At 41.6% G+C, this 14,661-nt stretch overlaps 1 protein-coding gene across 1 annotated transcript in view; it reads left to right on the forward strand.

Annotated features, from left to right (window-relative positions):
* The window catches only part of LOC134531059 (signal-induced proliferation-associated 1-like protein 2), a 277,119-nt gene that overhangs the window by 129,546 nt on the left and 132,912 nt on the right, over positions 1-14,661 (forward strand). The window contains exon 2 of the mRNA XM_063366574.1: positions 8,478-8,807. Within this exon, the coding sequence (XP_063222644.1) occupies positions 8,487-8,807 (321 nt within the window). The 5' untranslated portion in view covers positions 8,478-8,486. The remainder of the gene's footprint in view (positions 1-8,477; positions 8,808-14,661) is intronic.

Below are 14,661 nucleotides of genomic sequence, written 5' to 3' on the forward strand. Positions count from 1 at the left end.
CCAATACATATAAACAATATGTTAAAATATTGTCAACATTTTAATTGATAGTTTGTGTAATACATATAATTATTTCCTTTATTGAATGCACCTGACCACATGAATTCGAGCACTGGCAATGCTGTAAGTAGTTTTCATTTCTTCAGCTGTTAATTTTCCATCATGAAGACAGTGGTGTTACATCAATGACTCCTTTGTTGGAGATGCATGTTTTATTTCCTGAAAAACCTTTGACAGCCAGGACTTAATCGCTACATTCTAATATACAATCCACAATCATTTGTAATGAATGTGTCTTGATATTGTACCGAACTATTTATAAAAAAATAACAAATTGTTATATGAACATCTATTTGTACCGCAACGTAGTTTTTCTTAATATAATCACTCATAGAACTTTCAAAATAACATTTTTACGAATTATTAAGAAAACATAAAATAAATAATAATTCGTCGTGTGGAAAAATACCGGGTTCGTAAAGGATAGCCCAATTAAAGAGTTTACTACACAGTTTAATTTATTGCCAATATTTACGTCACTAACAAAATTGCACTTAAAAATGTAGCTTCCCCATGTCACTCGTTTTTACACACCGCACACCTCGTTGGGCCGCACCTCTGGCGCAACTCCTGCCGCAGCACCCCTCGTGGACCTCCATCGCCGCACTCCGCCGCCGCCGCACTTCCCTTCGCCGAGGATCCGCTCGACGCTTCATTCGGAACTTAGCTCGGGACTCTCGCTGCACTCGCAGCACCCTCACGCAGACTCTCTCGCCCGCGACACTATCGCCCGGAACTGAACTCTCCGCCCTGGAACTTTCGTCCAGGGACTTCGCTGCTCCGCCGCACCTTTGAATATGTATACTGTATAGAAGTCGCCAGCCCAGGTTAAAATTTCTAATACGGTTTTGAGGTAGTTGGTTAATTCACCGCCGCAATCGCCACCATCTCTAGGGCATCGACTTGTGGTCCTTAGCGGACAAGTGTCCAACTCTTCAAACACCCCTTCCCCCCCCCCTCCCGGTTGAACGACCTTGAGCTGCAGTGAATGATAGATGGGGGGTGCGGGGAATGACAGCGGGCGACAATGCTGCGCTCTAACGTGTAAATAACAACTAAGACGATACAGGGCGTTACGGCAGCGCACTGCAGTGGTGAAGTTCCCAAGCTGCTCATCATACGCTTCTGAAAAACGTAGAGTAAATCCTATCCACTCGCGACTTCTATACAGTATATATATTCAAAGGCCGCACGCGCGACATTATCGCCCAGAAGCTCCGCCGCGCGAAAACTCCGGACTCCTTACCGACTGACTCAGAGGCCGGCGTCCTGGGTTTATAAAGGCCCAGGCGCCCTTTTAGAATTCACGAGCGCGGCTGGGGCCAGTCGCGTCATTCCGCGCCGACCCGACGCCAGATATCTCTAGAAATGCGTCGGTAGCTCACGCGGAGCCTCTTACAGCTGCCAGGTGTCAGGTTGACGGCGCTGAGACAAGGCGTCTCGCGGGAAGCGTAGGGTAGGAGGGGGGAAAAGCGGCGACCCTTGTAATCTACCAGACGCGCGCGGTACGTCTCACGTTGCGGCGGCCACGTGACGTCAGTGGCCGTGCGGGGCCGCCAGTCAGCTCTGCACCTGCGCGCCGCGGCCCTGCTTACGTTTCGTAACAATATTTACTGTTTAACCGTTTTGCTGCTCTTTGACATTTCTCGAAAGCGTGCAATGAGGTAGCCTTCTTTTTATATTTGTTTGAAAATATATTAGGTACGTATGTATTCAGAATTTTTGGGTTGTCTGACCTTTTTTTTTAAACGAAATGAAAATTATATTTTTGATGTGGTTGATGGTTACCTAAGTGAACCTCCTAGAAAAAAAACCTTAGGGATCTAATATAGCAGAACAACAATCAATTTATAAATAGTATTTTTTTATATTTATATTAAAATAAAAGCACATTACGCTGTTACAATTTTTTTCCCTTTGATATGAATGAATCGTGATGGCAATACGTTATCCGTAAGTTGACGGACCATATGTAAAAAATGTATAAAGGGATGTGGGATCCGTAAAGGTAAATAATTGTTGTGTGTGTGTGTGTGTGTGTATATATATATATATATATATATATATATATAGTTTTTTTAACAGATAAGTACTTTTGTTACAGCACGTAAATGTATGAATTCTCTTACTAATTTACAGCTTCTTTTTACATGTTTCCCCTTGACTATATCATAAAAGAAACTATGCACGAATTTAAGTAAAATTTGTGATTTCCGTGTTAGTAACATGTTATCCACATAGTTTGTACGTAAATTAACGGACTTCCTAATAGCGTATACATAAGATTTTTAAATTGATCATTTTTTATAAGCAGTGTAGGCATACAGCTTTAATCCCCTAATTTCCTTTGTTCATCTTCAGTTTTCCGCCTTGGGAATGAACAAAACACTATATCCGATTACGTATTTCTGTAAGCATTACCGTACCCAACCACAAATCAATTTGCAATACCGTTTCGCTTTTTATAACCATCCATATTGCTAATCGTTTAGAACAATTTCCCCTGAAGGCTGGCGACGCGCAGTCTCCCACCTCCTGCCGTCCTGCAGTTAGTTACCACGGTCGCCGCCAGAGCAGCGCGCAAGTTGCCTATAGAGAAACCTCAAGAACGGGCAAAACAATATGAATTCATTCTTTTGTTGCCCGTTCGTGAGGCTTCTCTATGACTTGCAACACCAGCAATGGCGTATTTTCACACAAATGTTTTAACCCAATCTTCCCCATTTCAACAATCTTCCCCATTTCAACAATCATTCAAAAAACGTATTTAAAGTTTTATTCCTCTAAATAAGCATTGTATAATTTTTGAATCTAATTCAAGTAAATTATCATGACTCGCTTTGGATGGTTAGTCGTTACTATAAATAATTAATCTTGTAGCCCAGCCACTCGTATGGGTAACGAGCGATATGGCTTATTGTTGAAGTCGGCGGAAATCCTGATTTCTGTTTGCAAAGTTTCCGACATCATTTATTCAGTTAGCTGTTTACGATACGTTAACTAAATAATATGAATAACGAATGTTGCCAGTGAGCTGGATATAATATAGCCATATTCCTTGGTAAAAGTGTACATTTTTATTACTCGTTGTCCACTGTAATAGTTATTTGGTTGTTTAGTTGGAATTCTATAGATTATCTCACTCGTAGTTTGCAAAACAGAGTATTCGGAGCTATACTACCCGGTTTTTTAATATTAAAAAAATATTTTTTTAACAATCGTTTTAATTATAAATAATAATATTTTTAAAATTCTACTTTTGCATTATTATTAGTATTATGGAAGTGGTAGCAATTCTGAAAGAAAATAAATAATTCTATGCAAAATTTAATTTATTGTTTCACAGGAGAATCTATTTGCAGCTGTCGGTCACTATTAATAACAAGAAACTCCATTAAATCATGTGCTATGCTCAAACAGAGCCAAATTTTTCAATATTAAATTATATTTAGACATTTGGACGAAAAATGGTGAAATTAAGGCTGCGTCTTTCAGCTACGTCTCCTCGAAAGTAAAAAAAAAAAAAAAAAGGAATATTATCACATGATACACTTGATGAAATACAAGGAAGCGTATTTCCGAAATTCTCATACCAAATTTTCCTTTTCAAAAGACAATGTTTCAGATACATATACAGTTGTGTGTAAAATGGTGGTGCTCCTTGGCGCATGCACACCGGGACAAGCAAGAGAGGCGCTGCGAACTGATGACGAGCGCTAGCGAGACTGGGCGGAGCGCGGTCGCCGGACAGTCGGCTCCGACCCCGCCTCCCGGGGTCGTTGACCCGGGAGGACGGCCCGTCCGCTCCCGGCCCGCAGCCTGCTCTCGCGTCGCTTCGTCCTTGACAGTATAGCTTCACCATTGAAGAACATCCCAGTTATTAAATAAACAGTGCTGCTTCAAGGTCACAGCATGCGCGATATACTGTTTTGGTGTTTTCTCGCAGCGCGAGTAGAGGGTGAACCTGTGAAACTTGGCAACAGGATGGCGCCCTTACCCATTTGAATCTCTTCATATGATAGTGGTTGAACGTCCAAGTCCCTGACCGTTGGATTGGTCGTAATGGTCGAGACGACATAGCTCTTTTTCGCTGGCCTCCACGTTCACCTGACATAACGTCATGCTATTTTTTTTTTTCCTTTGGGGCTTTATAACAGATCGTGTCTTTATTCCACCGCTACCTAATGATTTGCCAGAGTTGAGACGCATAATTTAAGAGGCTATTGCTTCCATTATTCGGAAGTGTTAACAACGTGTGGGAAGAATTAGACTTTAGTGTGCCCTTTAACAAAAGGTGCACATTTTGAACATGGAAAAAAAAAACTAAGTTAGTTTACCTTTAATTTGATGTAGGATTTGTTGTAAATAGTCTAAATTAAACAGTTATAATATACCATTGGCACTGGGACATTTTCTTTGGGACATCCTGTCAAGTGTAAAAGTTATTAAATATAAACCGTGCTTGGAAAAATTCGAGCTGCTCATATAATATATTTATAATATGTGTTTACGCCTGCGTCATCATAAACCTTTTTTTTTGTATTTACAGGTAACTACGAGTAATAGGCGAGTTTCTCAAACGTTCGATTCCGGGTGACTCATCTGCTTTGAGAGCATATATTGGACACATGCATTAACCAATTATAATCAATAAAAATTTTAATTAAAAAAAATAGTGATCAATAAACCAGTTTTTAAAAACTAAAAAAAAGGCTACGATATAACAAATTTGAGACGAAATAACGAAGATTAGTCCGAAAAAATCACAATGTCGAGGCGTATGGCATATTTATGCAATAGGAATGGCAAGAAGCGACAAGTTGAAGAAAGAACAGCTTGTGACGAGTGCTAAAAGGCGCCACTTATCGGTGCTGAACGGACCAGACTGCAGGGACAGAAATAAATCAAAGATGGCGGACGTCATTTAGAACTTCCTGCACGGCGTATTCACGTTAAAAACTGGCGGCCGCGTCCCGACACATCCTACCGCAACTTTATTCCCGTAAGCACTACCTACATTTTACTTAATTATAACTTACGAGTAAGTTTAGAAATTACATGTTATTTCATAATTTCAGTACAGTTCTTTTTAACGTAATGCCCAGAATTTTTAAACTAGTAATAATAATAACTAGTAATTTTTCATCTCATTTCAGTTTATCCGCGTGGTTTAGCGACTTAAAGTCTCTTCAGAACACGGAGACTTGGGTATCTTCCTACATTTGCTTTGTCTGCTCTACCTTGGCGAGCAGAAGCTGGAACAGCTGCTCTTCGAGAGCTAAAGTAATAGTGATATTCCGACGAGTCATACGAAAATATGTTCCCGACGATACGAACGAAATGATAATATTTTTTATTGACTTTAAGGTTGTTTCTACTATCGTTCACAGATCTGTGTTCTGGTGAGAGCCTGAGTGTAGGGTTTGAAAAGTAGAAGTCGGAGAAATAGTCCAGGAAACGAAGATTTCAAAAAGATACAAACCTATAAAAAATTTGTCCAAAGCTGAATTTTCGCTGAGTGGTAGAATCTTCTATGCTTAATAACACATCGAAAGTTTACCGCGTGTGCTGTAAATCCTAGATGACAGTTTCATACAGCAGTCCATTAAAATTCTTCCCATTTACGCGGTCTAGTGGGTGTTGCCTGGGCCCCGGGGGATTCCCCCCCCCCCCCCCCCCTCATTTTGTAGGGCCCCTGGCCCGCTGATAACAAACCCGTCGACGTGAACAATGCGGCGCATCAGCTCCCGAGGCGGCGGACTACTCAGAGCCCTTTCACACGGGCAACTCGATCGCCTGCAACTGAGTGGTGGGCGAGTCGCTATCAACTGCTGAATCGTTGACTTGATAAGGGATGCTCTGCGAGCGCTCACGCGGGAAACTGTCTCGTCAAGGTCGGACAACTCTCGAGCCATAGTTGCTCGCAGTTGCTCTCTCCGACAGTTATCCGCCACTGTTCCTTTCAGTTGCCGCCATGTCTCGTCAAATTTCCTTCTTTTTCACTGTAAAACATGTGTGCTACGTTTGATAACGAGACATCATTGAGCTGGTCACGAGTGGCCAGCCCTGTGGGAAATTTTAATATTGATTACACCAATAAATTTGTGGGGGAAAAAAATATGTGGTGCGAAACTTACCAACCTAGTACAATATCATCAACTTAGCAGAATTCCCAGGCCGCTAAAGGTGTCAATGACAATAGTCCGGTGAGGCCGGACAGGTAGGGGGAGGGGAGGGCATGGTTAGCCAGACCCTTGTAATCAGGCCGGGCACGCGAGGCATGCGTGACGTCAGCGCCCGTACGAGGCCGCTGGCCAGACTCGCTGGAAGGCCCGCTCAGGTGCCTGGCACGCGTCACAGCCTTGCCTCCTAGCACGCAGAATCCAAGAAACAGTCAAGATAGTTTCCCGCGATATGTATTACCATTTATAGCCGTATTGTTAAGCAGAAGTTAAATCAGGTCTCAGTGGACCTTTACGTAATTAGCTGTATTACTTGGGTTTATAAGCTACATTCCGTATTAACTTAAACCTGTAACCACAAAAAAAAAAAAACCTAACCTGGCCTGTATTCGAATCCGCAACCTCTTGCACCATAAGCTGGTGTTCTACCGAGTACACAATAGTAGCCAGCTTTAGTATGCTTATAAAATTGCATTTATTAAATGTAAAACTGAACATACATAACTACAACAAACAAAGTAAAATACCAACTGTAATTCAGAATTTAACAATTTGTAAATCCGTATGGGGAAATAAGCTCACACCTCTTAAGTTTGAAGCAACACATTGCAATATTCAAATTGCAAAAATATGCATTCAATTTTACATTTTCAAATTCAATTCGCGTTGGGGAAGACATTGACTTTAACATATTTCAAATTTTTAATTCCACAAAATTCAAGGATTTAAAATAGAATAGTATTATTTCAAATATTAAACTGTATTGTTTCACGCAAACTTAAATGTTATTATATTTCGATTAAACTCCGCGTGTTATTATATTTTTGCTTACCCATCTTCCTGTCAGTATTACTAGATTTTATTATTATCCTCCATATCTAGTTCGCAGCTTTCGTGGGTCTGTTTCGTTTCCGTGGACGATAAGCCAAAGATTTACCCGGAATTTGTTTACCTATTAAAACTAAGATAATAAAAAAAACACGATAAGCAAATTTAATACATAAAATAAAAATTCAGTTTATTTCCACAAACTTCAATTTACGTCTTCTTAATGATGCTCACTTTACCCCTTGAACGTTAAGTGTTTCTTTGTGTGTGACAATACTTCAAGGTCAGACACCAGCCTGCTGCTGTCCTGTTAGGGGGGGGGGGGGGGGGAGGTGAATACAACTCCGCGTGGCCTAACGACAGGGGGGTGCCAGCGGATGCGTGCAACACAGGCCCAACTACTGTACAGTCAAAGAGAACAGTGTTGTAGGCAAGTGTTGCAAAACAGGACATTTTTTGGGTGTAGTAAAAAAAAAAACAGATTTTATTTTACAGATAAAGTTTAAAACTATCAAGTAACATAATATGAAAATTTTCCATCGAGAAATTAATGGTGATTTTTTTTACCAATATATTAATGCCAAATTCAAGCGACACTTATGACTACAATACACATTCGGCATTGATTCATCACTTTGTTGTGCAGATGGTACCTATACCAGTTTATTAGGGATAAAATAAATAGTTAATAAAAAAAATGGTACACCAAAAAACCCTGAATTATCAACTTTGAAGAGAAATTTTTATAAACTTTGTGCTTGATAAACAACAACTAACTGAAATTTTTAAAGTGTCCATGCTCTATTGCTTGCTTACGTAGCTTCACGTCTACGAGGCTCCAAAGCATCATGACTACGAAGCTTCCAGAACGCATGGTTACGAGACTGCGAGGCTACAATTCTACTCTAAACAATCATGAACAATCTGTGAAGTACGGCCTCGCTGCAGAGTGAACTCGCCCATGTAGAGGAGCAGGGGCGTAGCCAGGATTTATTTTCGGGGGGTGTTTACCTACACCCTGCCCCCGTAATAGGGAGGGGGGGTCCGACCCTCCCCCGGGAAAATTTTGATTTTATGGGCAATCTGGTGCTATTTAAGCACTTTCGTAATTAAAATATTGGATTTAAATAACATTAATTTGTGTCCCGACTTGAAAATATTTTTAACGTGACACTGTTGAAAACTCATTGATGAATATTAAGGGTTATCGGCTGAAGGGTTCTTTCTTAGTTTCATTTAAGTGCATTTGCAACAGCTAGACAAGTGTAAATTTTGTCATAAGTACATATATATGTATATATATTTTATATTTCGGGGGGGTGTTTGGACACCCAAAACACACCCCCCCCCTGGCTACGCCCGTGTAGAGGAGGATGTTAATGCGGACGTGTGCGGGCGTGTGCGCAGCGTGATGGGATGATCGGCGCCGCGATGCCCGCCGCGACGGAGGCGCCGTACCGCGGGTCGCGGCTGCGGCCGCAGGAGGAGGCGCTGTACCGCAGCAACTCGAGCCTGGAGCTGCTGGCGGGCCAGCACCACCACCAGCAGCAGCAGCTGCAGCAGCAGCAGCAGCAGCAGGAGCCGCGGCGCGAGTACGGCAGCCACGGCTCGCTCGACGTGCTCTCCTCCTCGTCGGACAGCTTCTTCGCCATGCTGCAGGACTACCGGCCCGCCGTGCTGGGCGCGCTGTGCTCCGACCAGCGCAGCCCGGGTCCCGCCGAGTTCCTCAAGGGCAAGGTCGGTGCGCCTGCCTTTTCTTTCAAACAAATGCGCCCCGCCTGCGCATGCTAGATCTGTCACTGTGGCCTGTTGCATTTGCCGGGTGTGACTTCAGATGCCCTGTGGCGTGTTGCATGTACCCAGAGTGGCTTCAGAGTGTCTTTGGTCTGTTGCATTTACCCAGAGTAACTTCAGAGGCCCTGTGACCTATTTCATTTGCCGGGTGTGACTTCAGAGGCCCTGTGGCGTGTTGCATGTACCCAGAGTGGCTTCAGAGTGTCTTTGGCCTGTTGCATTTACCCAGAGTAACTTCAGAGGCCCTGTGACCTATTTCATTTGCCGGGTGTGACTTCAGAGGCCCTGTGGCGTGTTGCATGTACCCAGAGTGGCTTCAGAGTGTCTTTGGCCTGTTGCATTTACCCAGAGTAACTTCAGAGGCCCTGTGACCTATTTCATTTGCCGGGTGTGACTTCAGATGCCCTGTGGCGTGTTGCATGTACCCAGAGTGGCTTCAGAGTGTCTTTGGCCTGTTGCATTTACCCAGAGTAACTTCAGAGGCCCTGTGACCTATTTCATTTGCCGGGTGTGACTTCAGAGGCCCTGTGGCGTGTTGCATGTACCCAGAGTGGCTTCAGAGTGTCTTTGGCCTGTTGCATTTACCCAGAGTAACTTCAGAGGCCCTGTGACCTATTTCATTTGCCGGGTGTGACTTCAGAGGCCCTGTGGCGTGTTGCATGTACCCAGAGTGGCTTCAGAGTGTCTTTGGCCTGTTGCATTTACCCAGAGTAACTTCAGAGGCCCTGTGACCTATTTCATTTGCCGGGTGTGACTTCAGAGGCCCTGTGGCGTGTTGCATGTACCCAGAGTGGCTTCAGAGTGTCTTTGGCCTGTTGCATTTACCCAGAGTAACTTCAGAGGCCCTGTGACCTATTTCATTTGCCGGGTGTGACTTCAGAGGCCCTGTGGCGTGTTGCATGTACCCAGAGTGGCTTCAGAGTGTCTTTGGTCTGTTGCATTTACCCAGAGTAACTTCAGAGGCCCTGTGACCTATTTCATTTGCCGGGTGTGACTTCAGAGGCCCTGTGGCGTGTTGCATGTACCCAGAGTGGCTTCAGAGTGTCTTTGGCCTGTTGCATTTACCCAGAGTAACTTCAGAGGCCCTGTGACCTATTTCATTTGCCGGGTGTGACTTCAAAGGCCCTGTGGCGTGTTGCATGTACCCAGAGTGGCTTCAGAGTGTCTTTGGCCTGTTGCATTTACCCAGAGTAACTTCAGAGGCCCTGTGACCTATTTCATTTGCCGGGTGTGACTTCAGAGGCCCTGTGGCGTGTTGCATGTACCCAGAGTGGCTTCAGAGTGTCTTTGGCCTGTTGCATTTACCCAGAGTAACTTCAGAGGCCCTGTGACCTATTTCATTTGCCGGGTGTGACTTCAGAGGCCCTGTGGCGTGTTGCATGTACCCAGAGTGGCTTCAGAGTGTCTTTGGCCTGTTGCATTTACCCAGAGTAACTTCAGAGGCCCTGTGACCTATTTCATTTGTCGGGTGTGACTTCAGAGGCCCTGTGGCGTGTTGCATGTACCCAGAGTGGCTTCAGAGTGTCTTTGGTCTGTTGCATTTACCCAGAGTAACTTCAGAGGCCCTGTGACCTATTTAATTTGCCGGGTGTGACTTCAAAGGCCCTGTGGCGTGTTGCATGTACCCAGAGTGGCTTCAGAGTGTTTTCGGTCTGTTGCATTTACCCAGAGTAACTTCAGAGGCCCTGTGACCTATTTCATTTGCCGGGTGTGACTTCAAAGGCCCTGTGGCGTGTTGCATGTACCCAGAGTGGCTTCAGAGTGTCTTTGGTCTGTTGCATTTACCCAGAGTAACTTCAGAGGGGTTACTTGGAATTCGAACCTGGGCTCTCCGGTGTGCGACTCTCTTGGGCGTTTTTTTTTAAGTGCTTAAATATTCTGAGTCCTTTTTATTTTATTTGGTAGTTATTTATTGTAATTCCTAAGGGCAGCTCTAGTATGTAGGTAATAGTAATTAAATAAATGTACGCGGCAGCTCTTTATATATTCATATGTAGATGTTTATTTTATTGTGTATTATAATGATGGTTTGTTAACGACAATAATATAATAAAAAAATTGTTGTCTGTAAAGTCGGTTTACGGACGATAGTTTAACGTGATGTCATAACAAAACATTGATGAAATGATGACATACTTTATAAATATAATTGTATTATTTTTATTGAATTATCACTATTTTGTATGGATACAAAGAAGGAGTGAAATGAAATCTACAATTTAATTGAAAAATTTACTTTTATTTGCACTCATTAATTCAAATATGTTTATTACTTTAACGGAGAGATTATTTTAACTATAACTTTTATACATGTTTGCTATTTAACATCTTCCAATCTGTGTTATTCTGTTAAGGATAGGACGATGATAGGAAAAGTAGGAAAAGAATGGGAGTGTTTCAAGGATGATGTGAAGGAAAATGGCTTACCCAACACCAAGATGCAGTCAAAAATAATATATTTGCGCCACGGACTCTGCAGCAATGCTAGGAGGAACGGGTTAGCAAAGAGCAATGAAAATGTTACATTGAAATGCATGAAAACAGAATTACGCCACGGACTCGGTCGCAATGCAAGGAGGTTCAGGTTAGCAAAGAGCAATATAAAAAGAGCGTAACGGGACTCAGCGAAACGGGACAATGTGCGTAACGGGACACTTTTTCGTGCGTGCAGTCGGCGTTCATCGATTTATTAGACGTCACGTCAAAAAATCGTTAGTGAGCGGGATCTACACTTGGCTGATGACGCGGGCGTGTGGACTGTTCGGAACCCGGGCGTTGAGGCGAGCGAGGCGTGTGTCGCGTCTCGCGCGTCTGGCGGCCTTGACTCGCGGAGAAGGAGAATAACGGTCTGCCGCGGTCCTGGATTTCTGCGAGCGCTGCAGTGACAAAATGCAAATTGAGTGTGTTATGAATTTAACATTTTATATTGCTCGTGCATAACGGCGGGATGACATCACACAGGCGAGACAAGGTAACAGCTTCTAAATTAAGCAAGCTGTTAAATGAAAATATACGGAATATTACTTCTACGAGAGTTTTTTTTAGAAATGCGGCAAACATTTTTGCAGTTTAACCAAAGAAAAATCTTTAATGTACTACTGGTGGCTGTAACTTCCCCGTTTGACTAAAGAATCGATTTTCGTGGCAAGTGACTATGACTGTAGCATGCTAAAAAACTGCTTCCGCTCACAGAAGAATTACGAGTGGATAGTATTTGCGTTACAAATAAGTCGGATATCCACATCGGCGAAATTTTCTAATGAACAAAATCAAACTTAACATATTAATATTATTTTTTTAGGGTGTTAAATGGTAAATGTGATATATTTTTTTAAAAGATTATGTCTTTAAATAATTTTTGAGCTTGTTAGGCTAGGGCTGTCCATCTTTTCTTTGAAGCCAATAAGTGTAATGCTTAATATTGTAATATTTATTTGTAATTATTATATATATCGATTTTTAATGTATGTTCTTTATATAATTTTATTAATGGGTGCCGATAAATATGTTAATAACATTATAGGCTTTTTGGTAACAGCCTTTTGTCACGGAGTAACTGATATAACTTTGTTGCTAGTTAGCTGGTTAATAAATCTGCGAATTTTTCAACTGAAGTTAGTGAATATTATTGAGTTAGTAATATTTTTCTTATCACTCGTTTTCACGCAGTTCTCCTGTTTTGGTATTTGCAAAATTGTTGAATCATTTAAAATAGTCGCTCAGGAGAGTCGCAAATGTTCAGGTTTTATTTATGGGGCGCGCAGTTAGTGCGCTACTGGTTTGAGTTTTGCGACCCCTGACAGAGAGTGACGAACTTGATGTAAGTTTTTGGACATACGCCATTGCTAAGAACTTTTTCTGTTGAAGAAAAACTAATAAATAAAATAAATAAATAAAAATAAAAATACTCAAAAAAAGATACAAAAAACACACAAAATTAAGCAAACAATTGCTGTTGTCAACAAGGATATGAACACCACAAAATATTCCGAAACAGGAATATGGTCAGCAAGCAAAGAAAAAACAAAGAAAAAAGTACTAAGAGAACGAAAAAATCCCCACAAATGATGACAACACAAAAATATTGAAACCCAAAATAATTCAGCACAACAGTTGAAGCGAGACAAAAAACATGACAAAGCGAAAAAACAAACAAATACAATAGTTTTACCTAAACAGAAACAAGCGACGTTTCGGGAACTGCTATCTGCTCCCGTCCTCAGGCAGAGACGCACATGGTACGGAAACACAGGTGCACCTGTGTTTCCGTACCATGTGCGTCTCTGCCTGAGGACGGGAGCAGATAGCAGTTCCCGAAACGTCGCTTGTTTCTGTTTAGGTAAAACTATTGTATTTGTTTGTTTTTTCGCTTTGTCATGTTTTTTGTCTCGCTTCAACTGTTGTGCTGAATTATTTTGGGTTTCAATATTTTTGTGTTGTCATCATTTGTGGGGATTTTTTCGTTCTCTTAGTACTTTTTTCTTTGTTTTTTCTTTGCTTGCTGACCATATTCCTGTTTCGGAATATTTTGTGGTGTTCATATCCTTGTTGACAACAGCAATTGTTTGCTTAATTTTGTGTGTTTTTTGTATCTTTTTTTGAGTATTTTTATTTTTATTTATTTATTTTATTTATTAGTTTTTCTTCAACAGAAAAAGTTCTTAGCAATGGCGTATGTCCAAAAACTTACATCAAGTCATGCACTCCCATTGCACAAATCTTTTAAAGATAACAGAGAGTGACGAAGCTATGCTTGCGGGTCAGATTCTGTTCTGACAAGCAGGCGGAGGCCACAAATTCACAAACACTCAGAAAAAGAAGCCAAAATAAGTGACATCAGTTGTATATTCATCTTTCTTACTCATTCTTGTGGTTTCTCTAAGACATACTGTGAAAACCAGCAATCGCATATGTTAATCAAAATATTTTAAATCAATCTTTCCCATTGTAAGAATCATTCAATGAACACATATGGCCTGACTTACTACCACCACAATATTTTTTGTAGGGACAATTTGATTTGGACTTCCCGAAGTAGTTGTTACTTGCATGTGCAGCAGAAGTGTGTGTTGTATCAGAGTAACAGTGCCGCTGCTAATAGTTAGGCACAATTGATATTATTCACAACGTGTTTAATACGTTTTGGTGTGATGGTTGATTTGGGTCATGCCAGAATTTATTTTAGTAGTATACAAAAGGGGCTGCGGGCGCAGGGTACAGGGTGAGGAGCCAGAGGAGCCGACCGCCATCTTGGATTGTGGCGTCACGGCGGTCATCTTAGATGACCGTGACCTTGACCTTTGACCCTGACCTTGGATTTGACCTTCAAAACTTATCAAAACTTTCAAAAATTTACCCAAAATTCCATTAAAAAAATTCTGCCAAAATATCCCTAAAATTTTGATAATTCAAAAATTAGGATTTCGAAAAACCTCAAAAGTCTTTTGCCGTAGAAAGAACACAAAATCCTAAGAGGCTTAAAAACCATGTCTACAGCCTCCGATAATCCGCTGACGTCAAGACCTTGAAAATTAGGATGCTATGGCAGCCAGTTTGAATCATAACGTCACCGTTGCAATTATCGTTACGGACGCCATCTTGATAATCTATTTATTATCCGATTTTAATGAAAAAAAGTTCAAAATTGATCAAAAAATTAACTTATTAGAATACTGATTGATTAGATCGATTCCTGTCCTTGGTCGAAAACGGTAAGAGCAAAAAATAAAGAAATAACAGATCCTTCCTCCATGGAGGCTACCTAGACTGACCTCACATCACCAATACCAAGGTGTGT

The sequence above is a fragment of the Bacillus rossius genome, chromosome 3 (genome assembly GCF_032445375.1).
Source record: "Bacillus rossius redtenbacheri isolate Brsri chromosome 3, Brsri_v3, whole genome shotgun sequence".
NCBI lineage: Eukaryota > Metazoa > Arthropoda > Insecta > Phasmatodea > Bacillidae > Bacillus > Bacillus rossius.